Consider the following 27858-nt stretch of genomic DNA (forward strand, 5'->3'; position numbering starts at 1 on the left):
CAATGGCCCATGAGTGTTATTTTGTTGTTGTTGTTTGTTTGTTTGTTTGTTTATTTAGAAATAGTAAGCAATGGTAATTACTTTTTTCTGTCACCACCATATGTCAACTCTGTTACACTTTTAGGTTACTTTGCTTTTATTTTTCATTTTAAATAATAAATATTAGCAGCAAGCAACACCAGAAAAACAAAAATGGCTGGACCAAACGTAGTGCTGGAAATCATATATCTTTTTGTTCCTTTATTGAAATTAAGCTGCATGACAATATTTAAAATTTACACATAATTTTTAGATCTGACAATGCTGACCCAAGGAAAAACACAAATATTGTGACAAAATGGATGGAGGAGAATACTTTATCTATTCGTGACAAATTCAGCTCTTTTTTCAGTTCTAAATAAATCAGTGTTTTGTTTGTGCTATCTCAAACTCTGTGGTGCCTATATAAACTTTCTCAAAGAATCATCTCTCACCTGTTTGTGTGTATCTCTGGGCCACTTGCTGGATTCACGAAATATTTTCGTAAATTATTAGTCCAGAAACAGTCTTCACGCTCAGTTTAGTTCGTCTTCACGCTAAATTCAGTTCGTTTTAAGTGCACTGAATTATTTACTTGCACCCATATCCAGTCAGACATGTAGAAAATTATGTGAATCTGATAGATTTTTCAGATTAAACACGCGGATCTTAACTTGTAACTAGGGATATGCCGGTATCAAATTTTCATGTTGCGATTAATTGCTAATGCTTTTATCACGGTATACGGTATTATCACGGTGTTGAAATTTAGTTTTAAAAAAGTGCTGTCATAATACAGTGTAACAGGTTTAATAACATTTTTCTTATAACAAAAATAACTGAACATTTAAATGCAATAAAGCAATACAGAAAAATATATATAAAGTGTGTATAAAGATATAAAATATAAAATATAAAAATATGTATAAAGTTAAAAGTTTTACACAGATTAAAGTGCAAAAGAACTATAAAGACCAATAGGTATCACTTTACAATAAGACTTCAATAGTTAACCTTAGTTAATGCATTAACATTCACAATGAGCAATAGCTACATTTGCTACAGAAGTTATTAATCTTTGTTTAAAAAAATACAAGTCTTAGTTCATGTTAGCTAATTAAATAACACAGCTGCAACTCTCGATTTTAACACGGAATAATTTGTATATATAAATATTTACGGTTATTTAGAAGTGCCCACGATAAGAATATCGTGCATATTCGTTACCGTGATATATCGCATTACCGAATACCGGCACAAGTCTACTTGTAACTTGTAAATGCTGTTTCCTTTATAATTTGACTTCATTGAGAGTTACTTTTATTTTGAAAAAAAAGAAAGAAAAGAGAGTTGTCGCTAGACCATTTTATTTTATTTATATGGGACTTCTCTAGTTATATTTATAGTTTAATAATAATGCTATCTTATCACTACCATCAAGTTGCAAAACTGAACGTAGTTTACCATTTAAGAAATGTTCTTTATCCAAACATCTTTGCTTATTAATGATAAATATAATAATAATGATAAAAATGTCTATGCGTTTGTATCATAAATCCTCAGGACAGACACTAACTTACTTGGATTTTTTAAATGAATAGGCCTATTCTTTTATATATTCATATTTATATTTATTGCTACAAAATGTCTATATAATAACTGTTGTCTAAATTTCAAACCAATTCAAAACTCGAAACATTTCGGGAAGAAAAATCACTGGAATATGTGATAATGTTCATATTTCTGAGAAAAAAATAAAGTGACGTAACGTGTCTTTTATTTTGACTGCGGACGTCACGTTGACGTACGGACGTCTTGTTTGGTTCTGCTGCGCGGGAGTTGCATTTTTGTGCCTTATTTTGTTTACACAGCTACTTTTAACCGTCAAATGCATCTTTTCTTTGTGAAGTAACCATCTGATATTCCTCTTAATTACATTACACCTGAGGTAAATGAAGTTATCTACGAGTGTTGTTTAAATGCAGTAATAGCATAAAATATCTTGCTACGTAGTCAGTTTTGTCGTATATGCTTATGATAACGTTAAACTTGGTGTAAATTTAGTGTTTACCCACAATTCACTTAGGTAGAGCAGAGCTGTCAAATTGAAGCCAGTTTTCCAATCTTATACAGCTCCACTTATTGTATCCTCAGACAGTGCCATCCTCCATTGGACACAGAATGGCTGCGGCTCCAGTGGAGTACACCATAGGTGGGGTGAAAATAAACTTCCCCTGCAAAGCTTATCCCTCTCAGCTGGCCATGATGAACTCAGTAAGATCTGTTGTACTGACAGATTTGTTCTTATGTTTTACAGTCAGTAAACATATTAGTAATCCTGTATGATCAGTATCATCCTAACATCTTCATACAACGTTTTTAAAATAGCTTCTTTAGTTTTAAATGATAGCTGTCATTCATGTTTTGATCTCTCTTAGATCATTCGTGGACTTAACAATGGGCAGCACTGTCTGTTGGAGAGCCCTACTGGCAGTGGGAAGAGTCTTGCTTTGCTTTGTTCAGCGCTCGCATGGCAGCAAGCACAGTTTGGTATGTCTAGAAATCTTTTTTCGACAACTTTTCTTTTTTGAAAGTCATTAAAACACTATCGTGGAGCAAATGGGAATGCAAAATATATATTTGTGGTAGTCTCCCATTTATTGCTATAGAAGTTTACCCACCTATGATGACTTCTACAGCTAAAAAACCTGGAAATGTGAAAAAGGTCCATAGTTCTGGCATCTACACTTACTAAGGTATAGAGAGGAGACAAAGGTGCTGTATGGCATCTTATTGTAGGTCAAATTATTCTTTGATGATCTTCAGATCTTTACGAAACTTACCATAGACAAAACAAGCTCTGTTTATGATAAATAATGCATAAAAACCAGACATACACTTCTGTTCAACTTTGGGGTCAGTAAGTTTTTTTTTTTTAAATTCTCACTGAGTCTGTGTTTATTTGATTAAAAATACTGCAAAAACAGTGACATTTGATTGTAAAATAATATTGAAAATTAAAATGACTGTTTTCTATTTTAATATATTTTAAAATGTAATTTATTTCTGTGATGGCAAAGCTGAATGTTCAGCAGTCATTACTCCAGTCTTCAGTATCACATGATCCTTCAGAAATCAGGAATTTTTCAGGATTCTTTGATGATAAGGAAGTTCAAAAGAGCATAATATATTGTATTCATTGTGTATCAATATTCATTGTGTATCAATGTTAAAAACTCAATCAATTTAATGCATCCTTGCTGAAAAAGGTATTAATTTCTTGCACAATTGACCACAATTTCCATCTCAAATTGATCACAACAAATATCCAAGACCCCAAATTAACTATTCTGTTATGCTTCACAGAGACATGCTAATCTGGCTATGACTTCTGTGATGATAAACTCTCTTCACGCTATAAAACAATGCATTATAATGGCTCCTATTTTGTCATGTGTTAAGGTAAAGAACAGGATGCATGTTCTAGTTCAGCTGACTGTAAGAAACCAGCAGTGGCTACTCCATGTCAGTGTGTGTGCCATAACCGAAATGCACACCCCACTTCCAGCAGCACAGTATCTAAACCACCTCTGGTTGATCTTCCTTGTGAAGGTACTTCTGCTCAAGCTCCAACCCCTCTCTCAAAAGAAGGTAAGCATTTTCCGAAACCTTTTGACCAAAAAAAAAAAAACATGAAACCCCATGATAAATTACTTAAATGGTGTCTGTTTTCATAGAGTATGGTTTCTTGTTTCAGCAGTCAATAGTGACCAGTCTAAGAAGTCCACTTTGTCTTCCCGTCTCTCTGAGAAACTTCAGGCCTCTCTCTCCAATGGAGAACAAGATGATGATTTTAAGATTGACAGGAAGCGCATTCGTACGCCAAGCACAGAGCAGAAGGTACCTCTGCTAATAGCTTCTATTCCTGTGACATTATTGATTGGCTTGTTGAGTCTTGTCATCATACTCAGTTTTTTTTTTTCCACAGAGCAGCAAGCGAAGATGTCTCAAGCGAGGAGTGATTTACATTGATGATGATGATGAAGAGGCGGAGCATCTGGAGAGACTGGTGCCCGGGGCTCAGAGTTGGACCATGGAATTGAACAGTGGTGCCAGAGCTGACAACTGCCAATCGCAGCCACAGTGTTGTGTGAGTGCACCTCAGACACATTTTCTGCTCTTATCTCTAATTGGGAGACTATGATGTAATAAAGTGTCAGTAATAGCCATGGAGAGCACTGTTTGATATTTCTCCTCATTTCATCATCCAATACCATTAAAGGGATAGTTTGCCCAAAAATGAAAATTCTGTCATGATTTACTTACCCTCATATCATTCTAAAGCTTTGTCGCTGCATGTCGCCAGGGCTGGCAATGAGGTTGCTAGTGGGCATTCTCACTACTGGTTGCCTTGACAGCGAATCAAGTTTCTTGCCGCTAAATACAAACATTTTGGAGGCAAAAGACTAAATATAATATAAACAAAAATGAATGAGAAACAGAGCCTACTTTTTTCCATTGCGTATGTTTATCTACGGCAGAGAGGAGAACGATCACATGAGCTCTACTGTCCTCTTTCCTACTGGCTGTCGCTCCCGAAAGTCACTCTTCATTTGCATAAAGTTGAAGGATTCTGAACTTTGTCACGTCGCTGGACACGCCCCATCCATTGCCAACGGCCGCTGACGCACTTGTCGCCGTAAATCGCCAGCTCTCTATTGAAATGAATGGGATCGTGTCGCTTGAAGTGTGAACAGGGCTTAAACCTGTATGACCACAAAAGAAGATATTCTGAACACAAAAGAGGATATTTAAAAAAAATAATGGTATCCAAACAGTTTTGGTGACCATTGACTTCCATTGTATGGAAATATACTAATATATAAGCATTTTTTCCAAAATATCTTCTTTTTTGTTCCATGGAAGAAAGAAAATCATGCAGGAACAACATGAGGGTGAGTAAATGATGACAGAATTGTCATTTTTAGGTGCACTATCCCTTTATCCCTACTTCAGCTGTTTTACCAAGGATGCCACTGGAAATAGTATGTGTTATTAAAGAAATAAGATTATAATAAACAATATTATAATTAATTATTTAGTTGCAACTTATAATTATTAAATAAATTATGTAATCTTATAAATGTAATATTGCATGTTGTGTTATTTTATTGTTGACCACTTGGTGGCAGCAGAGGATGGCTCAAAACAGATTTCAAAGGTTCATGGAGATATTTTTGTTTTTTTTCACACTTCTTTTGGACACTTAATTATGTGTCTGTAAACATGAATTATCTCTGTTAAATTACTGTAATTTGACTAGTACTGTGCCACAAAAAGCCATATGACTCATGATTAAATGTATACACACATAGTTGCTTTCATCCTACATACTGCAGGATGGCACCAAAGCAATGTCTGCTTCAATGCAAAACAGGGTTATAATAGACGTTTGAGGATGCTGGATTTGTTTAGTTTTAGCTTATAGACATTGTGGGAAGGCCTTCTGGATGTCACTTCTGTTTGAAATCTGCTTGACCTTTTATATACATAATTTGATAACCTTAAACAAACAATTGGCACCTCATCATTTCCATCAAGCAGAAATCCTCCTATCTGGGTTTATGAAGTGTTATTATGAAGATGGTGCATTTGTTTTGTTTGAGCGATGCTGATATGTAGGGCTATAAAATGCAGTATAAGGCCTCTTAGAAAATCCGATGCAATGTAACAAACACCACAGGTATTCACATAGCCAGTGGTGAAAATAATCTGTGTCAGCGTGATTGTCCTGTCACACCATAGGACATATTGCTTACAACTGGCACAATGGAAAAGGAGTGACTTGTGCTATGCGTTCCTCAAGATTGGTGGACTGTCACCGAAGAGGATGTCCCTGGCCTGATGGGCGGGCCGATGGGTGTGTTGGGGGGGGAGAGAAAGCAGGCCTTATGTTACACTCTCTCACCTGACACCGTTCTCGGCCCCTGCCAGCGCTGACTGACATCTTCAATGGGCCCTTTGAAGCGAGCTCCAGTTTAATTAAGAGGTTTGCCTTGCTTGGCAGTGATCTGTGAAAGCCTGGGATAAATATTGAATGGGGTTCACCTGCTGGTTACGGCGCTCCGGGGATAAACAGGTGCTTTGTGAGATTGGTGATTCGCGGGGTGGGGGGCTCCGGGGTAGCTATCAGGAGGGCTATAGGGAGTAAAGACCTCACTGAAATGCTTCACTCGCTGTCTCTCGCCCGCTATCTCTTTCTCTCTCTGTCCATCTGTATGGTGAGGGTGCAGTGGCCCAGGCAGGCGGACAGTGTGAGATTTCAGTCTCTCAGGTGTCAGGCTCTCAGAGCCAGCCTGTTGAAATGCAGTCTCCATTGTTCGCGCTCACACTCAGGCCTGCATCTTCCACCACAGGGCCATTGTAGAGCACAGACAATCTAGCCTCACCATCTCAAACACAGGAGCTGGTCTCTCCACACCTCACCTGGCAAACAGAAATGCCACTGTCTAACAGAACAAACCCAGCTCTTATAATGTTTTTCACCAGTAACTGATAAGTACTTGGTAGAATCCTCCGCCTCTTCACGCAGGAATTTATCAATTCCTGTTCTGATGCTGATTCGTCTTTAAAGGGGTCATATGATGCTGCTAAAAAGAACATTATTTTGTGTATTTGGTGTAATGAAATGTGTTTATGCGATTTAAGGTTAAAAAAACACATTATTTTCCACATACTCTTTCTTAATGGTTCCACTAAAGATTCTTTTGAATTTGAGTTTAAGTCATTGACTCTTCCATCTAATTTGTATGTGTTTGTGATTAGATAAAACAACTTTAGCACGAGAATTGAACTTTATTAGTTGCTGTGAATGTTTTGGAAATTCATTAAAAAGAAACGGTTCATTAAAGTTGTTTACTTGGGAATCTTTTAACTTCATTGGTAGCGTTGTGATTTGTGTTTATGAGCCAGTTGTTTTTAGTGAATCAGAATCATCAGCTTAAGAATCATACTTCACTGGTTGTGTTTTTGATTCTTAAAAAAAAAGAAACGGTTCATTAAAGTTGTTCACTGGGGAATCTTTTGACTTCATTAATCGCAGTCTGTGTTTAAATCACTAATAACACCTGTCTCAAGTTTATTTGCTTGAGAATCTAACTTCACAAGTAGAGCTGTATGATTTTGATTCATTAAAAAGGACAGTTTTATAAAAGTCATTCACCTGGAAATGTTTTAACTTCATTGTTCTTGCTGTATGTTTTTTTACAAGCTAGTTGTTTTTAGTAAATCAGACTCATTATTTCAGGAATCAGACATTACTGATTATGCTGTATGTTTTTGATTTAAAAAAACAATCACGAAAGTTGTTAACTTGGGAAGCTTTTGAATTTATTGATCACAATCTGTGTTTGATTCATTAAAAGCAACTGGCTCAAAGAGTCATTTGCTTGGGAATCTGACTTTACTAGTTATGCTGTATGTTTTTAATTCATGTAAAAGGGTCAGTTCATAAAAGTCTTTTGGGAATCTGGCTTTATTGGTCGTGCTCAATGTGTTTGATTTACTAAAAACAACTGGCTCTTAAGAGTCATTAACATGGGAAATGGACTACACTTGTAGCACCGTATGTTTTTGATTCATTAATGAGAACCAGGTCCTAAAAGTAATTCACTTGGCAGTCTTTTGACTTCATTGGTTGCACTGTATTATTATTTTTTTTTTTTCTCCAAAAAGAAATCAACTTATTGGAGTAATATGCTCGACACCAGTCGTGCTGTATGTTTTATGCTGCTTAGAAAATACTTTCCGACTCCCTTTCATTTTGCACATGCTGGAGCGGTTAATGTACTGAATGTCATGAAGATCATTCAGTTCTGGTTTGGAAAAAAACAATTATTAGTTCCTTACTCTACTCTTCACATATCCATTGTCCCTAAAATACACCATGTAGTGACCAGCAGCTTATTTGATGTATTTGTAGTATGTGTGCTGGCCCTGAACTGTAACTAGTTGTTAGGCCCCAGAAGAGCTGTGAAACGCTGTCATTGTACACCAGTGCTTCTACAAACCCACAAAGACGCTTTCCCAATATCCTTGCTCATTTTTTAGTGCCAGAACAATGGCCACATTTTCTTAGCAGAGCAATGAGCTGCTGGATGCATCTGCAGGTGTCTGCCCCTGACTGGAACAGCATGCTTGGGTTAACGCTCCCACACAATGCCACGCACTGTTTTATTAGGAGCCGCTGTTGAGGTCTGGAGAGGCCTGAGGTGTAGCTCTCTGCTCCACTGATATCAGGGCCTCGCCATGAAAGAATGCGCCACTCCGCCTGAATGTGTCTGTGGCGGCAGGTTCGGCCAATGGAAGCTGTTATCTGCATTCCAGGGGTGTCTTATTTGCTGTGCGGTAGCAAGAGGGGCCGAAACTGTGGCAGGCTGCGTGTAACGGATACCCTTGTGTCCGCTGTTTCCTGCACGGCTGCTGACAAGGCCTCCCATTCACAATCAGCCCTTTCTCTCCCCCCTGCGATGAATAAGTAATTATTCGGTATAGGAGGCAGGATACTTGGACTGGCCTATTGAATGTGGCAGCAGCAGGTAAGGTGATCGGCAGGGCCGTAACTCTTCCTGCGAAGCCGTAACCGTAGCTGCTGCCAGCTCTCTGTTTATTTAGCACGTCGGCCCAGGTCTTTGTCCCATCGGGGGACGGTTTGCAAGACAGGCTCACGTTCGCTTCCATTCTATCACATACTGTAATATTTAATGACAAACAAGGTTTGAGAAGCAGCTCTGGTAACCGGACCTGGACCTCTTCAGTGGAGTGCAGGCTAAAGGACAGCTTGATCCCTGATGTGAAGGTGTAACGCACGTCGTGACTTAGCATTTGCTTATTAGGGATAATCTTACTGTCACTCTTAGGAAAAGAAAACAAGCTACTGATATTTTGAAGGACTGAAGCAAGACAGATATAGGAGATTTTATTTATTGGTATCAATATTGGATATTTAATTGTACATGTTCATTTAGATTACCTTTGCCACCATCTGAGGCTCACTTAAAGTTCAAAACGAATTTGAATGTAAATACTAATAATAATTTAATAACAGTTAAATGTAATCTTTAGCCAATTTAAAAATGAACAATAATTTTTCATATGCATAATGTTGTAATGCTTAAATTCACTTGTAATATTTAAAATTATTGATGTGTGTGTGCGCACGTTTTTGTGATTTATGAGGACACAAATTTATATAATGACATGGGTTGGGTATGACCGAGCAGCAACCTCCAGCTCTCTCTCCTGAAGCCAACAAGGAAGTGACTTAAACTGTAATTCGTCAACTGGCCGCTAGAGGCTGGCTGCAAAAGGGAGTCAATCCCATGGACTCCCCATGTTGAAATGCCTTTACAGCAGAAAAAAACATGTTTACAGCCTGGTTCAAAAAATGATTTTGGTCTATATAGCTAATTTTGCCCTTCATGACAACTGAGGGGGGCGAATTTTTTTATAACTCATCCGTTTAAATTATATTAAGCCTTAAAGTTTACTTTTGAGTAAACTTTAAGTGACAGTTAAAGTCACTTGAGTGACAGGTGGATTGCCGCTGCTGACACTGCCGTCGAGCTAGGTGGGCGTGGTTTCAGCAGCCAGCTCCCGCCTCTTTGCCCATTTTCGATTATCCAGGAGTGACACGCGGCAAAGATGGCGACGGCCCACTCTGCCCACTTTGGGCTTCAAAAAGACTCTTCGGAACTCTACGGCTGACGTCACGGACACTAGTAGGTTTAGGTGTAGGGTTGGTGTAGGGCAATAGAAAATATGGTTTGTACAGTATAAAAACCATTACACCTATGGAATGTCCCCACAGTTCACAAAAACAAACGTGTGTGTGTGTGTGTGATTTTTTTTTTATGTATTTATACAAAATTGAAAAAAAAAGTTGTCAGTCATGCCTGGACAAAATCATGTAGTTGAGAGGGGGGAAAATTACACACATCCTTGTAAAAGTCACATTTTATTTTTAGATGGGACAGAACAAGAAACAAAATAGAAAGGTTATAAATGCTATAAATAAGATGTGCATTATTTGTATAGTCAAAATTTGAATAGGTTTTTAATAGAAATGAAATAGTGCTCTAGACCAGTGTTTCCCAAAAAATTTGTGAGATAGCTAGTTATAATGGTAATTAAATAATGTTTACATATGTATAAAAGCCTACATTAAAATCTGTCATATAAATTGGTCTCTTCATTAGAAATTAGCCTACTGATTGCCACCATTACAATTTCTTTGACCTTGATTGATTGATTTTAAACATGTTTTGTATGTACATGTACATGTACAAAATTTGTATGTACATGTACAAAATATGTACATTGCCGTTCAAAAGTTAATGGTAGTAGTAATTTTTTAATGTCTTATACTCACCAAGTCTGCATTTATTTGATCAAAATACAGTAAGAGATGAATATTCTGAAATATTATTACAATTTAAAGTTAACTGTTTTTTATACATTTTTAAACATATTCCTGTGATAGCAAAACTTCATTTTCAGCAACCATTACTCCAGTTTTCATTATCAGTGTTAAAAACAGTTTTGCTTTTTAATAGTTTTGTGAAAACTGTGATATTTTCAGTATTCTTTAATGAATAAAAAGTTCAAAAGAACATAATTATTTGAAATAGAAATGTTTTGTAACAGAAGTACATTTGCTGTCTTTGCTGTCACTTTTGATCAATTTAATTAATCCCTTCTGCATAAAAATAATAATTTTTCTCAGGAAAAATCTTACTGACCCCAAACTTTTGAACTGTATTTTGAACATTTTATCATGCTTAAATCCATTCGGCAGAATCAGTGCAGAATTCTGCTGAATTAATTTAAGCATGGTAAAATTTTAAAACAATACAGTTCAAAAGTCAATTAAAAATCAGTTTTAAAAAAATTGCTTCTTCCGTCTGCACCTACCTATCAGTAACGATTAGAAACCTGATTCATAAACATACAGGGAAAGATTAAGCCCACTAATCCTCAAGGTGAAGAAATATTGACTCTGTCCAGTTCCTTTATAACAGTTCCTATATTAAATATTCCAGGCATAGCAGTTCAGATATAATGTATATTTAAACACTTCACAAGCTTTTCTTGTTTTATGCATGCAGTATTTCAGTACTCAGACAATACTGCTATCTCCCACAAAATGAAGCAGGGACTCTCTGCTTGACACCAGCTATGTTACACATGAGTTGTGTGTCATTCCCATGAATGGAGGGGAAAGTGGGACACTTAAAATGCTCATACCATCCTCAAGATCAGTTTCACCACTAGAGCTGGCTGCAGGCAAGCATAGCCCTTTGTGTGAAAGCTGCAATTAAAGAGATCCAATCAGAGGGGCCAGTAGCATTTACAATGGCCCGGTCTAAAATTACAGTCTTGCTTGGGGTCATTCTGTCTTGACATGTAGCATTTGCCTGTTATGTGAATGATTATCTATATGATCGCTAATACAAAAGCCTTTTCATGATCTGGACAAACAAGGTCTGTAGCATTGCTTCAAGTAGGTTGTTTCTCTTTGTAATGTTTATGCTTGACTTGTTTTTCTCTTTTTGTATTCCACAGTCTCCCGTGTCTTGTTCACTCTGTCCTTGCTCCAACCTCAAAGCAGGACAGAAAACGGTTGAAAAGTCCAAGGACAGTGATAAAGACAAAGAGGGAAGCGGAAGGAAAAAGATCCCAAAGATCTTCTTTGGCACTCGTACTCATAAGCAGATCACACAGATCGCACGGGAGCTCAAACGGACACTTTACTCCACCGTGCCCATGACGATACTGTCCAGCCGAGACCATACCTGTGTTCATCCCGAAGTGGTGCCTCATGCCAACCGCAACGAGCGCTGCAAAGAGCTGCTGGAGGCCAAGAACGTGAGTCGGCCCCTTCCCATGTTACTTCATGTGACATTGCAACCACCTTTGAGCACAGGTTCTTCATTCATCTGTCATCATTAGAGCCTCTCAGAGGGATAAAAGAGAGTAGACTTAGACATCTCCTGGTTCAATGAGTTCAAGGCCTGAACCCTGAACTCTGCCAATATTAGTGTTTTGAGAGAAACCTAAAGATCATCAATGAATCTCTTTCTCTTGGTTGTCCTAAAATCCCCACTTATATTTTAAGGACGTTTAAAATAAAAAGTAATTCTCAGAAACAAAAATTCTGGAAACATTAGGCCAAAAAAGCTTATGTAGTACTAAAAGTACTTATTTTAAATTTAGCATTGTTGCCTTGTGGAGAGCTCTCCAACATTCAGCGCCGTTGCGCTACAGGCGTCCCGAGTTCGAATCCCGTCTTGAGGACCTTTCCCGATCCCGCCCCCTGTCTCTCTCCCACTTCGCTTCCTGTCAGTTCTGATCTGTCCTATCATAATAAAGGTGAAAATGCCAAAAATAAATCTTAAATCCTAAATTAGCCTTTGTTTGGAATAACTTAAATTTGATTTAATATTTTTCATATTCTAGATATTCTATGAATATTAGAATATTTTGTCATAGAAATAAATATTTAACACTTTTTTTTCTTGTTACTGTTTGTATAGCTGTATAGAGGTCGAAACATTGCAATTGTGCTTATGTTGTTCAGTGCAATGATGACATTAACCAAACAAAGAGTTAAGAAGTGTTAAATAGTTATTGTGCAATTGATTACGTTAACATCATTTCAGCAATTGTCAGCAATGTATGAAGCACAGTTCATACAGAAGTCACTTTCAAACCAAAGATCTTGGACAATGCGGTGAATCCACGTGACTAACTTGAAACTGCTGCGAAATCTGCGTGGAGAAATCTTTTGCATGGAATTCCTGATGCCTATTGGAAATGACTGGATTTTGCCCACAAAATCCACTGAACAGCAGTAAATGTTGAACCCTAACAGTTTCTGTCTGTGATGTTGGCCTGTTTTCTTTGGCTGCAAACCAGCGTTTGACTGAAGATTAGCATTTTTGGTGGTCCAAATTGGTGGTGCATTATTAGAATGGTCTCATTTTAGATTTTATTTTTTTTTGATAATGGTGTTTTGTGTGTGTATAGCAAAAGATAACCCCTTCATCCACTATTTCCTCTGCCGTCCTACGTGTACAGGTCATGGCCTGTGCCCTATTCATCCTTAAGTGTTGGGCCTAAGTAGTGATCAACTCATCATGAATTTGTTAGCCATTGAATGTCTTGAATTGGATCTTGTGAACGGAGATTGACCCACTCTTTTCTGTGGAACCAAACACCTCGTTTCCTGATCTTCACAGGAGCCTGCAGGCCAAACAGCAAGTGTGGCCACTTATTCTGTGAACCCTCTTCTCCTTTCAGTATAACACTGTCGTAAGAAAAGAAGGCGAGCTGGCGACCCTGAAATGCAAACCCTCGCTTTAAGGTTTCACAAACTTGATCTCCGTCACCAAAGCTGTGGAGAACAGTTACAGGCGATAATATCCCCAATCAGTCATACAGACCTTTTTTGTTGTGCAGCCTTGTCAAAGGCTTCAAACGCACTTTGTTCCAGTGGTAGCTTCGTTATTATCCAGGTTGCTTAGTCTCTGACCATCGGGCAGCCCGCGTAATGATACCTATTATGCTGTCACCACAGGTGTCGACTCACCTCTGGACTGTGTCGCGCCCTTGCACATGAAAGCGGGGAAGACCGTGCCGACAACCCGCTCAGAGAGGGGAGAGAATGAACTGTCGTTTTCCTCATCCTCCCTGGGGCCCCATCTCTTGTGTCTTTATATGAGCCCCACGCCGAGTCTTTATTCCGCTCTCCTGGTCTTACTGAATGGCTGCAGAGCATAGGCCTTTCAGACACTTGTCGTTAGGTCGCACACCCCTCAGCAGTGCCATCATCACTTTCATAAGAGTTGGAGGACAGGGGATCAAAACGGCACGATCGGGTTGACATTTATCCTGTGCTCTCATTGACGGCTAATCCCTCTTTGGGTATGTATACTGGAAGCTGCCATCAGCCTTTCAGCAACATGTTACAGGTTCCAGTGAATCACGAAACAATGCACAGATGCTTCCCTTTTCTGCAGGGAGACACACCTGCCTAAATAATTGTATAAAAAACACATTTATTATAAGCAAGTGTTAGGAATATCTATGTCCAATTATGTGGTTTACTTGCAACAAAACATGTAAATTTTTAAATAAATAAATAGTTTATTGTATCAGTTCATGCATTCCCTGGGATTCAAACCCACAACCTTGGTCTTGCTGGTGCTTGCTATGCATCTCAAACATTACCTATTTTCATAAAATAGAATGATAAATACATTTAAATACATTTGGGTGTGTTTATATAATTTCATGTCTTTCAGGGTCTGTCATGTCGGTACTACCACAATGTGCATAAAATGCGTGATCAGAGCACTTTACAGTGGGTTCATGGGCTACATCAAGCCTGGGACATTGAGGATCTGGTCCGTCTTGGCGGTAAGCTGCGGTCCTGTGCTTACTACGCAGCTCGGGAGCTCATGCAAGATGCTTGCATCGTGTTCTGTCCTTACAACTACCTGCTGGACCCCCTCATTCGTGAAAGTGTGAGCATCAATGCATAAACTACTATATAATCTATATAACATATGCATAAGCTGCTATATAATATAATGTAAAATGTAGGGCTTTTTTGCTTTATATAGATTTAAGACTTTTTTTGCTGTGTTTCAGAAAAAACTAATGAGGTGATTAATTTTTATTTTTGATGTGTATAAAAACACTACATTTTTTAGAGTAATATATACACTAATAAATTAATAGTTTAAGTTACAGTTAAGACTTTTTTCTGTTTTAAATAAATGTTGTTCTTTTGAACTTTCTAATTCTATTCACCAAATAAATAGAAAATCCAGAAAAGTTTCCACAAAAATACTAAGCAGCAAAAACTGTTTTCAACATTGATAATTATAAGAGTTGTTTCTGGAGCACCAAATCATAGATTAAAAACAGATATTTTTAATTAATAATTATTTTAAGTAGTGTATATTTCACAATATATTGTTTTCTATATATTTGATGAAGCAAATGCATACTTAAGAGACTAAAAACATTAACGCAGTCTGTTCACTCATATTTTAAAGTAGTCAGTTGAAGTTTTCGAATAAGGTTGATGACACATTTGTTAGGATACTGGTGATAACTGTCATGTTGTTCCTCTGCCAGATGGAAATCAATCTGAAGGAGCAGATTGTGGTGCTGGATGAGGCTCATAACATTGAGGACTGTGCCCGTGAGAGTGCCAGTTACACTCTGAACCAAGCTCAGCTGTTGCTGGCGCGTGATGAGTTGGATGGAATGGTGACACACAACATTCGGCGCGATCAACACAGGCCTCTGCTAGCCTTCTGCTGCAGCCTTGCCAAGTATGGCCCATCTTTTCTCCAACAGTTTCTCATCTTAGGCAGTAGGATATCCATATTCTGCTTCATCATGTGATGTAATATGTCGGAGATCTGTTTTCTGAAGATTCTTGATATTTCTTAATTTGGACAAATCTGTCATTTGTGTTAACTTGTGAGCTTAATATTGCTCTTTAAAAAAGAAAGGAAGTTAAATTCATTATGTTTGTTTCCTTACAATTATATAGTTGGGTGAAGGAAAGCTGCAATAGCTTGGAGGAGCGTGAATATGAGTCTTCCTGTAAGGTCTGGACAGGAGCCGAGATTCTTGGCATCTTCCATGGCCTTGGCATCACAGCAGACACCTTCTCTTTGCTACAGGTATCCTTCCTCAATGTATCTTCCTCCCCTTTGACCAGAAGGAGTATACTAACAGTCTATCCCCTTTTTTTTATCTGATTTGTCTCTGCTTTGTGTAGAAAAACCTGGCAGCGGTGCTGGAGAAGGAGGAGCGGATTGGGCTAGTGAACGGGAGAGAAGACGTGGTGCAGGTTCCCACCATCAGCTCCAACACTCAGTCAATGCTCAAAAGCCTCTTTATGGTGCTGGAATTTCTTTTCAGACAAAATTGCAGGTCATTATCACAAACTACCCATCATTCTTCTTACTTTACTATCTCTAAAAAGGTTTTTGGCAGTGATTTTAAAGACCCCTTGAAATCACAATTGGAGTTTTATGGCTTCTAGTCCATGTCTTTTAGCTTTAAGGCTATCTTTATGCTGGTGTACTCCTAAAAGTTGACAAGATTTAAGTGTAAAATTTACAGAGGGACCATAAATTCAAAATAAACTACAAAAAGTAAAACAATGAATTTTTAAAATCAGATACGCTATTAAAATATTGCTGTCCAAATTCTATCATACTTGCAAGTCGCAGGATAGTGAGGTTTGGTGAAATTATTTTAATGACACAGTCTTCAGGAAACTTCATGGCCAAATAAATTTTGCCTAATTTAATAATGGCAGCAAAATCATCACAAATGTATGTTAAATAATTGACATGTCATCCAGCCCTAGTTTAATGAATGAAGATAACTTCCAATGTATTTTAGTGTACTTGATAATCCTTGTCTAATGTTCTACTACATGCTCTAGTAAGCCACTTTAGTTATTCTATATTCATCTGTTAGTTTTACTTGATTTTTCTTTTTGTGAATATGTACAGGTTTGCAGATGATTACCGTGTGGCCCTCCAGCAGAGCTACATGTGGACCACCCAGCAGGACCTGCCTGACGCTCAGGGCTTTTTCGCACGACCCCAGCGTCGCCGACAGAGCACCCGCACCAAAACTCTGGTGCACACCCTGAGCTTTTGGTGCCTCAACCCTGCTGTGGTGAGAGCAACTGTTTTTTCTGCAGTACTTTTAAAATCTCATTGGGATGTTGTCAGTATGAGTATGAATCATAAGCTGTTATGGCTGGTGATGTGTGTCACGACAGGCATTTTCAGATCTGAGCGGCTCAGTACGGAGTATCGTGCTGACCTCGGGCACCCTCTCTCCCATGGGCTCCTTTTCCTCTGAACTGGGCATCAAATTCTCCATCCAGTTGGAGGCAAATCATGTCATCAGCAAGTCACAGGTCAGCGTTAGATATTTTAATAATATTTTTTGTGGAAACAGTTACACTTTTTTTTTTTATTCAGGATTCTTTGATTAGCATAAAGTTAAAAAGAACAGCATTTATTTGAAATGGAAATCTTTTATAAAATTCTAAATGTCCCTGCTGTCACTTTTGATCAGTTCAATATGTCCTTGCTAAACAAAAGTTTAATTTCCTTTATGAAAACATCACCCCAAACTTTTGAATATAGTTGTGTAATTGTTGTGTATTGTTTTTTGTTGCAGGTCTGGGTCGGTACAGTTGGTGCAGGGCCTCAGGGTCGTAAACTTTGCGCCACATTTCAGCATGCAGAGACATTTGCCTTCCAGGATGAAGTAGGGGCCCTGCTGTTGAAAGTCTGCCTCACAGTGAGCCAAGGGGTTCTCTGCTTCCTGCCATCCTACAAGGTACGTATATCAGTATTGCAATGAGCAATAGTATAAGCATCACTGTTGCTCATATTTAGCAACTGCATAGCAATACAGTGCCAACTTTCTATTTCTTTGCTTATAAATAATGTGTACAAAATGTAAGATTCTGAACCACTAGTTGTTGTTTTTTTACCGTAAGTCGTGTCAGTTTGCTACTGCAGCTCTACAAAGCTGCCACTGGGAGGCCTTAGAGACCACAACTTTGCATTTCTGTAAACATGCTGATGTTTTCCATAAAATGCTATAAAAAAAATATCATCTGCATGCTGTGTAAGACTGTGGTTTCTGTCTGACATTCCGGTAGAGGATCCACTAAGCCATAACTCAAAAAGTAACTGTTACAAAATTCAATAGCAGTGGTCAGATGATGACCATATACGCTAATATGTAGCTGTAATGTATTATGGATAATGAACAAAACCTTTGAGTACTGACTCATGGTATTTCTGTATCCCTTTTCAGGTAACAGGTTAAATTACTGAAAGCCATTGAAAAATACTTTGTTCCTCATTGTTTGTTACGTTTAGCTCATGAATAATTCAACCCTATTCAAGCTGCCTGTCATGATGTATCCTCAGAGGGGATGATTACCTTTCTTAAATATCTATCTCTCTGTGTGTGTGTGTGTGTGTGCATGTACGTCTTAATGTTAATGTACAATTCCAATATATTTCATCCAATATATTTAGTCTACCAGGATCATAGTATGCTTCCCCAACTTTAACACAAGAACCAGTTTCTTTATACATTGACCACATAAATTCCCTATTGTATATCATGTCCATGTATGAATGTTCCATGTGGATTAATATTTAATCTGGAAACTGAGCAGTTTAGCGACTCATTGGAGACTGTAGAGGTTCTGGAGCCTGAGAGTCCCGTCTGAGGAGGAGCAGACCATCTGTAGTCTCCAGACACCTCTTAAAACTCCTGCTTGATCCCTATCTCTCCACTTCAAGGGACCATGTCGATGTGTGTCTGTTCTGGCTATTTGTCCACATGACACCAATTGTGCTATAACACCCTCAGGCCCCTCAACAATATAATTCAGAACTCACACAAATAGACACGCAAGCGCTTTACGGTTCTCAAGGTGTGGTTTTGCAACTTCCAACCCGTCTCAGTTGGACCCTGTTAATCACATTGCCCCATGTTGTCTGGCATGACCTCATGACAAGAAGGGCTAAACAGCTAAGAGGGCCTGCTTATTAAATGTGGGCTAGGAAAGGTGAAAAGATCTTGTGGAAACGCAGGATGCTTTTAAAGCAGATTAAGATAAGGGCCATTAGAACTGACGTCGCCAAGCTGTCTGTGTAAAGATGCATCTAAACTGGCGCCTGGCGCTTGAGGTGGGGTGAAAAGGAGGGGTTGGTGGATGTATCTGTGCAACTTGCATCCTCTCAAAGTCAAAGTGCTCTACAGGGGGTCTGAGCATAGGCTATGAGCCCCCAAGGCCTCTCAGCATATTGTCTGCAGTCTCAGCAGTATCAATAAAGGCACATGTGATTCAAGGGATTTCTATTACAGAGATACTGTATTTATTTGTATAACAGTCTTATGTTTTTTTTAATTGTAAATTGTGTGTATTTACACACACACATATATATATATATATATATATATATATATATCTCCACCTTTTTCCTAACGAGTCTACTGCGTTTTAAATTATAGAAGGCATTTCTGGTTTGGGGTTCCACTCAGAAAGACTGCAACAACAAATCATTTTGGATCATAAGATTGCACTACCAAAAATCTTTATTCGTCATTTTCACTGAGTGGGCTGTAAATTTTCATTCATTTTCTATTTTCAGAAGTCAGGAGAATAATGTTACGTTATATATATTAATGTGACGTGATATAACAACGTCTATAGAAATGCTTTTACAATTTTAAATTTCCTTTTAATGATCGATGGTTAAAGGGTGAGTAAAATGTCACCTCATTGTACCCTGTTTTTGAAAATGCTTATTATTGCGTTCATAGATCGAACCTGTTACTGATTGTTTACCGTGTAAACGGAAGTTACTCCCATAATTTGTGTAGGAGAAAGGTGGATATAATTAAAAGTTTTCGAATTTTTATATTTTTATATAAATGGACCATATAATAGCAGCAGTGCTATATCCCACCACTAACTTCTCTTTTCTCAGACAATTCACACATTTACTTATTAGCTGGAGGAAGTGAGATTGTTCTGCTCAAACTCCGTCCATTTCAGATGTGTATCAAAGTAAATGTTTATGTACTATGCTGTCATGCCACTGTAAAGTGTGTAAGTCTCCATTAGTGAGGCAAGCCCTTATTCCAGCTATAGCTCTTGACTAGATAACAACAGATCCATACTTCAGCAGATCTTGTTCTTTATCTGTGAAGTTCAGTTCTCACTGTTGGCCTCACACTAATGGCCTGCTCCACGTCAGCGCTGAAGAGTGTGGGTGCTTGCAGGCAGGTGGCAGGGGCGCCACTCTGCTCTGTCCTTGGCGTGATCGTCACTGTGATATTTGACAGCTGAATTATTTACAGCAGCTACACGTCTTCTCCTGCTGCCACCAGGGCCCTATGTTTCATTTATGCCACCCTACAACCAAGTTTGTCCATTATTTAGAGGCCTTTTGCAAAGAAAAAACAGCAATGTGTTGCCACATGACAGAATGGCATCAAGGTTGGAGGAAAATAGATAACGAGCAGTGTAGGTGGGAGGAGGAAAATGAGAGCGAGAGAGAGAGAATGCACAGAGTTGTGCCTCGCAGTGCCACCTCACCACAATGTCCCCTCGGAGAACTGCATCCGGTCGACTTAATCTAGCATGGTGACACAAGCTGAGTGATGCATATATTTAGTCGACTAACCACAATGAATTATTCACCTTTTGTTGTGCCTGTGGATGTTCGCTAGATAGTCTTCACTCCACTTTGTTTTATCAACAGCTTCTCTAAATGTTAACCCATTTTTGTGCAGACATCTCTGAGATGTGACCCTTGTCTCTTTACTGTCAAGGGCATAAACATTCACATGTACACAAACAGTTTGATTATTCCCAATAGTCAGAGTAAGGATTTACTAAGATTACAAACTGACACTCCACTTGCCCTAATTTTGTTTATTTTCTAAGAATTATGGCTGTTTAACCACCATTTTGTTACTTAGAAATGTTAATAGTGAATCAAGACATGTTCTGCTAAAATAGATTTTCAAAATATTTCTGATAAAATATTGATTCACCTAGATATTGTTGTCTTTATATTTTTGGAGTCATTTTTAAATCAAATAGTTTTAATCTAAGCATTCCATTTAATGTGCGACGTTTATACATCCTAGGATTTTATTTGTTTGTTTGTTCATTATCTTTTTTTTGTGTGCTTTTAATCACCAATGTCAAGACTCTCATTTTATAAAAAATGGCAAAAAATACGGGTATTTTGTGTGTAGACACAGACAAAACTTATATTGGGTGAATAGAGGGTGAATACAAGGGGAGATGAAACCATTAAAACAAACTACATAATTTACTACAATGTTTTGTTATTTACTATTGTGACAGGCTACAGGTTTTACCCAGCTTTTAGAGAAGTGGATTGACTTAAGGTACATGACATTTGGTTCACTTCTGTCTCCTTTTTATGTACATGATCAGCTGAGAGTCACCTCTTAGTAAATATAATTGACTTTGTGATCAATGTGTCTGTTGTTGATCTGTTGCAGATAATGCTAGTTTGCCACAGAGTTCTGAAGATGTGAGGTTCTGGTCTGCTGTAACAGGGCCTTGAATAAGACATGAGAGTGGGTCACTGATGTTGTGTGCTCCCAGTCCTCGGGAGAAGTGTGAGAGACGAGGTGTCAGAAATGGGGCTGCATGCACCTTATACACTCATACTGATGGTTAAATGTAGCCTAGTACTTTGTTGTCAAGCACTCTCACACTTCACTGTAATATTATCATTGGAAATTATTATATTAACACTTTAAACCTTTTTTAATCTGAGATTAAGCAGTCATTCTCCAGATGTACACAATGAAATGACTGCATGAGGTTAAATGCCTCCTATCATTTGTCGGAGCTTGTTTGGTATTAGTGCGTTCATGTCGTTTTTGAGCACGCCATCTGTTTGATGGCACTGTCACTGACCTCAGAGAGGGATGGTATAGGGTCACTTCTGCCATGTTTGTGCACCTGAGCCTCAGCCAAGTGTGCAGATTGACATTTTCATTCTGCTGTGTCCTGGTCTAGGCCCTGTGGAAACAGCGCTGCTCTTGTCAGATAATGCCTATGAATTAGGCATGAAGGCCATGTGCTCATCCCATCACCACCACCCCCACAAACTCCCATTCCTTGTCCAAACATCTTAAAACACAAGTGCACACTTGCAGTGACTAATTTCATTTGGCAACATTGGATGCTGTCCATTTATTCTGTCATTTTTTTTGTTTGATAGATCAAATGTGAGGTGTTACGGGTATACTGGTGATAAGATGGATGGATGGATGGATAGTTAACTGTATATAGGATAGACACTGGTGATACGATAGATAGATAGATAGATAGATACGACAGATAAGATACACTATAGATATAAATATAAATTTTTTTATTTAGTTTACATTTATATTCGTCTTCCTGTGGCCAATTCAATTCAAATTCCATCTCACAAATTAAAAAGGAGCTAATTTTTCATTTCCAAACTTGAAAAATATGAAGTCTGTAATGAGTCTATAGAATTGAACAGCTGGTGATAATCTTGAGTTTCTAGCTCACTGCTGGCTGGCTCGTCTTTTGGTTTTTCAAACTACGGCTCTAGTCTGTCAAGATGAGGGATGTGGAAAATATGCCTGTAATGAAATGACTGCATAGAAGCAGACATAGAGTGATGTTTACTCACAGTGTCTGTGAGATAAAAGCATTAGGACCATTACCCTTTGAGCCAAGGGACTCCTGGAGTGGCACTGTATTGTATTTCGTCCACTTTTATAAGGCCTTACAAATTACAGCTCTGGGAATATAAACAACAAGCTTATACAAGGAGTCTTTGTGCTTGCATGTGTCCCTGTCTTTTAAGGGCCAGCATTTTATTATCAGGTTACGCTCAGGTCATCATCAGGTTACACAGACCAAGCACAAATTAATAACATTGACCCTTAAGGTAAATTCAAGATGTCGAATACACCTTCCAAACCCATCAGTTGTATCCATCGAAACAAGACCATCCATGTATCCATTTTTCCTCCTCCTCCTCTTACGAACTCTTCCTCAGAAATTTGAATTTCCACCAAGTACAGGGTGTATAATGTGCTGTTTTATTCTTTGGGCATTCTACTGAGAGAGCATTAATAATTCACCTTTCAGGGCTGTTCGTTAACTTTTTTTGCACATAGCACTGGTGCTACAGAGGTTGAAAGTTTTGTAGCACAGACCAAACAGTTGTAGCACAAGTATAAAACGTAGGTTATCATGTCTGAAAACAAACACAAGTAATGGAGTTCATCATTTAAACAGGCATTGATGTTCCATACAGAGCACAAAAAATACAAACCATCACAAAAATTGTTTTTAGACAAAGTTTTTTCTTAATTTGATAAAAATGGAAGAGTGCAGAAACATAACACCTCTTACACCACAACAAAATATAAAATAAAAAAATATCAGACATTTAGGCCAAAGTGCATGGGCAAAGATAAAAATCCTTGTCATTATTTTATCTTTGAGTTTCTTTTTTCTGCTGAACATAAATGTGTTTTTTGTTTTTTTTTTGAACAATGTGGGTAAGCAAGCAGTTGGTCCCCAGTTACTTCCATAGTATTTTTTTTCTACTATCAAAGTCAATTATGGGGACCAGCTACTGTTTGGTTACCCACATTCTTCAAAATATCTTCTTTTGTGTTCAGCACAAGAAAGAAATTAATACAGGTTTGGGACAACATGTGAGTGAGTAAATAATGACAGAAATTATATTTTTGGGTGAACTATTCCTTTAATGACAGTCGGCAGCATGTTTAGTACTGTCTCTTTAAGAGCTGCACGCATCTGTTTCTCTCTCAACTGTTTATTTTAATTTTAGACATAACCAACTGAGTCTATATGTAAACCTTGTGCGTTTTTGACATTATTAGACACTAAATTAATCAGACGCGAAAGACAACTTGGTCCAGTAATTAGGCGCTGTTTGACAGGCTTTTGTGCGCGCGCTTCAGGTGTTAGGGGGTCAGAACAGCGCGCAAATGAAATGTTTAACCGGCAAGGCTTTAAATCACATGCAAATAATGTACTTTGGTGATTGCGCATAGGTGCAGTGTCCTGTGAGTGTAACTCTACTGCTCAGTTAACATTTGAAGTGAATGTATGTGGCGTTGTACAGTATATTATACACAGGGGTGCACATAAGTGGTACGCAGGTGCGCGTGCGCGACCAAAATAAAAAATGCGCTGTGTAAATAAGTTCTGACATGGTTGACAGCTGTTAATGCACAATTACCATTTTAGATTGACAAACTGTAATACTGTATAAGATTTCTATTCAAACTGAATAGATAAATAAATCTAGGCTACCCGCTGCCATTTTCAAAGCATAATGCAGAACTGTGACATTTCATTCACTGATGCACTTCAGTCAGCAGCGCTAAACCCAGAAGCGCATATACTTACTTGCCGGCAACCTGCCAAAATAAAAGCCTGCTGATTTTAAGTTTGAAAATGATGAAAATTCATCTTTAAATAATAAGTAAATATTAGCATTTTATTTTTAATACATTTTTAAGACATATATGTTGCACTGTACAGCCCTGCCTTTTATTCATATTGGATTTTAAGCAAATGCAGGACAATTGATTTACTGTTAGATTTTGAAACAGTGACATTTATGAGCTGTTGCATCTTCAGCACAAGTGTCATGTTTTATTGAAGACAAGTGGCTTGTTTGTTCCTATAAGCACAGACCTGATGAAATCGGTGCTTGCTTCACTTCACAGCCACATCAGTGTGTAAAATTGTTTTCATTGTGCAGAAGTCTCAGCCACCTCAGGTAAGATGTAATCGTGCAGTAGTTGAGGTGAATTTATTGTCTTCCTTGAAGTGTGGACGTGCTTAGGTTTTGTGTCTTCTAAACAACAAAAATGCAGTGATCCTAATACTGAGCCCTGAGGCACTCCTCCAGTCCTTGTTATTGTTTATCTGAATGAAGCCACAAATTCCTGTAGTCATGTGAAGTTTTTTGCTGATCACAAGCAGAACTTTTGTTTGACCCTTCTAACACATTTCCAAGCCAGTGAAGATTCGCTTGGATTGTAAAGGCATGCCTATTCAAGAGGAAAATTCGTACAGCAGAGAGAAGAGTTGCCCCCTGTTTGGAAGAGCTTTAGATCAGTGTTCCCCCTTTGGGAGTCACTGACTTTTTTGCACTAACAATAGCACTGTAACAGTGATTTTTATTATGAACTGAGTTTAAACTTGCAGTTGATCTGCTCTCAGTAATGGGAACTCGAGAGAAGACAGAAGAGAAAACATCCTGTGTCTTGCTGTGATGTTTCGTTCTCAGGCTTTTAGAGTGCAATGTAATCTGCCTGAGTAGCGTATTCCATTATACATTAAAATACAAAAAAAAAAAGTTCCAAACCAGCAAATTGTTTACAGTGCAAACAGGAGGTCTGTATTTATTAAACTATGAATTACTGGGCAACCCAGGGTTCAGACATTCCTCTTCAACTGAGTCCTGTTTTTTTATTTAATGGGTGCCACATGAATGCTGCAGTTTTGAATCAGACATTTGCGTTCCAGAATTTGGTTTTCATTATGTTTGTTATTAAAAGCATCCCTGTTTACCCTTCAAGCTCACTGCTATTATTACTCTACACTAATTACTAATGTGTTGTGTCAGAACAGGAATAAAAATTATGGTGACCCATTGAACTTGCATATTATTATAGTCCTAATAATAACTACTAAATGTATAGTACATACTAAAAATATCAGATTGTCTTGGGGGTCCGTTGCAAATAATAAATTATTTATGGTCAATTTTTGTTTATAAGATGTTAGATAAACTGAGGGACCGCTGGATGAACACAGGTCTGTGGGACAAGCTTGAGGAGCGGAAGACTGTAATTACTGAGCCACGTGGTGGTGGCAAGGGTGATTTTGATGAGTTGCTGCAGACATACTACGAGGCCATCAGAGGAACAGCAGCCAACAGTGAAAACAGAGGTTAGTGTTGATTCATTCCAAATGCTTTGTTTAAATGTGTTGGCTGTGTGTTGATTATGATTTATTTTCCCAGATGGAGCACTGCTGGTTGCGGTTTGCAGAGGGAAGGTTAGCGAGGGCTTAGACTTCACTGATGATAATGCCAGAGCAGTGGTCACTATTGGTATCCCATTCCCCAATATCAAAGACTTGCAGGTAACGGTCTGCAAAAATCATATGACAGTTATAATTGCATATACTGTATTTGGCATGTCTATGAAGTTTCTCAATTGTAATCGATCTCATGAGCCATGTTCAATTTTATCAAAAATAGTAGATTTAATTAATGGAATTCTGTAATAACATGGCATTATTTGCATTATTCCTAAAGTCACTATAATGTCTGACCTTGAAAAGTCTATTGCTTTAGTAGTTGTTCTAGTCAACCGGATGTGATTTTTTTTTTCTTTTTTTTTTTTTTTTTCAAGATGATTCAAAACCATCTAAGTGGCTTCATGAGCTGTGAACTGATGGTAGACATTCCTATTAGAGAGTAACTTTGCTAGGCTCGCCTAATCTTTTTATAAACTGATTGAAAACTTTTTCACATTTCTTCATCCTCATTTCAACCCTAAAGTGTCATTTGTCCTCTCATATGTGTTCATGTTTTAAAAAAGTTACTTTGTAGGCAGAACATCAGTTCCCCCCTTGCTGTGATCCGTAAATGAATTCAATAGTGATTGTGCTGTATTCTGCCTGTCCTTAGCAGATAGACCTGACCTTTAAGCTTCCCCCTCTGTCTACCTTGCTGTCAGAGTCTGTTGAAGCTCTCCTAACTGGGTCTGTCACCGTGGGGATTTGTACAGATGATTGACACTTCCGAGCCCTTCACCTTAGCGGAAGCTGTTGGCATGGTTGTACCCTTACCTCTGGGGAAGGCCTTTGATTTTTTTTCACTTCTGCTCCAGTGGAGTCCGATTGAGTTTGCCATTTTGGATGAGTTTTGGAGGGTTCTGAGGTAGGTTTTTTAATCATGTGGCTTGTTGTGGACAAGCGATGAGTTGATGTGCCAGAGGGGGTGAGGAGCAAGGAGGCAGGGGTTTCTAGTGCACCTGGCCAACCGTAATGCTTCTCCTTGTCTCAAATGCCACATGAAGTGGTTGACAGCACTCAAACGTGTTTGTTTGCTGCCCTCGATTTCCCCTCAATACATCCCCCATCGACACGGGTGATGCTTTGCTTCGTTTGCCTAGTGCAGGTTAAAAGATGAAGGATGGTGAAGGAGTTTTGGCTCTTTCGTATCCTAAACAGAGAAGAGAGTTTGCTGAAACCTTTGCTACTTGTGAAATGAGAATTATTTTTGCAGTTGGGGAACAAGTCTCTCTGCAAATCATCTTCAACGCATCTTTTTATCAGGATGATGATTGCCAGACCTAAGAAAGTCAAATGCCATTGAAATGTGAACATAAATAAGAAAATGAAAATATGCTTAAGGCTGCATTTTTGTTTAAATATACAATAAAAACTCTAATATTGTAAAATATTATTAGAATTTAAAATAACTTTTTCTATTTTGATCTATTTTACAGTGTAATTTATTCCTGTGATGACAGCTTAATGGTTAGCTAAAGGTTAGCTTGATTTTCAGCAGCCATTACTCCAGTCTTCAGTGTCATTGCTGTTTTTGTAACAGTATATATTTCTTTACTGTCACTTTTGGTCAGTTAAATGCATCCTGAATAAAAGTAATTGAGAAAAAGTAACTGAATAAAAGTAGAGCCCGACCGATATGGGTTTTTTGGGGCCGATACCGATATTAGGGAGTAAAAAATCGATATATCGGCCGATATTCTTTGTGTATATTATAGTACTGCCCTTTGAATGTAACGTGTATGGAATCATGGCGGAATTTCATGTGAAGTCCACTTCGCAGGGCACTTACGGTCGAATAAGACCACGCTTGAATGCTGCTGCCTGAACAAGAGACCTCCTTACTGAAGTGAAAGTGTTGACTGGTGTCACTATCTCGCGAAAGTGCCGTCGGATCTCCTCCAAATTCGGGGATCGCTTCAGCTCGAGGAGCCCTCTCGAACGCCACCACCCGCGTGTCGGTAGCCCCCTGGGATCGCTTGATCGGTCGGCGCCGGTCAGCGAATTTAACCACCCGTAACTCCCGAACCCCGGGAGCTATCGAC

General features: G+C 38.4%; 1 protein-coding gene across 2 annotated transcripts in view; it reads left to right on the top strand.

Annotated features, from left to right (window-relative positions):
- Positions 1-1821: 1821 nt before the first annotated feature.
- brip1 (BRCA1 interacting helicase 1) overlaps positions 1822-27858 on the top strand; it is a 33246-nt gene continuing 7209 nt past the window's right edge. The window contains exons 1-16 of one of the 2 annotated variants that reach the window (XM_016556986.1): positions 1822-1966; positions 2173-2292; positions 2457-2568; positions 3481-3669; positions 3779-3918; positions 4007-4168; positions 11641-11943; positions 14382-14603; positions 15223-15422; positions 15647-15779; positions 15878-16032; positions 16623-16791; positions 16898-17038; positions 17305-17466; positions 25513-25684; positions 25758-25879. In XM_016556986.1, coding sequence (XP_016412472.1) covers positions 2200-2292; positions 2457-2568; positions 3481-3669; positions 3779-3918; positions 4007-4168; positions 11641-11943; positions 14382-14603; positions 15223-15422; positions 15647-15779; positions 15878-16032; positions 16623-16791; positions 16898-17038; positions 17305-17466; positions 25513-25684; positions 25758-25879 — 2475 coding nt within the window. In that variant the 5' untranslated portion in view covers positions 1822-1966; positions 2173-2199. Of the gene's footprint in view, positions 1967-2172; positions 2293-2456; positions 2569-3480; positions 3670-3775; positions 3919-4006; positions 4169-11640; positions 11944-14381; positions 14604-15222; positions 15423-15646; positions 15780-15877; positions 16033-16622; positions 16792-16897; positions 17039-17304; positions 17467-25512; positions 25685-25757; positions 25880-27858 lie in introns of both variants that reach the window. The other variant, XM_016556985.1, reaches the window with a different exon arrangement.

This window comes from Sinocyclocheilus rhinocerous, unplaced genomic scaffold, assembly GCF_001515625.1.
Source record: "Sinocyclocheilus rhinocerous isolate Xijiao unplaced genomic scaffold, SAMN03320098_v1.1 scaffold166, whole genome shotgun sequence".
NCBI lineage: Eukaryota > Metazoa > Chordata > Actinopteri > Cypriniformes > Cyprinidae > Sinocyclocheilus > Sinocyclocheilus rhinocerous.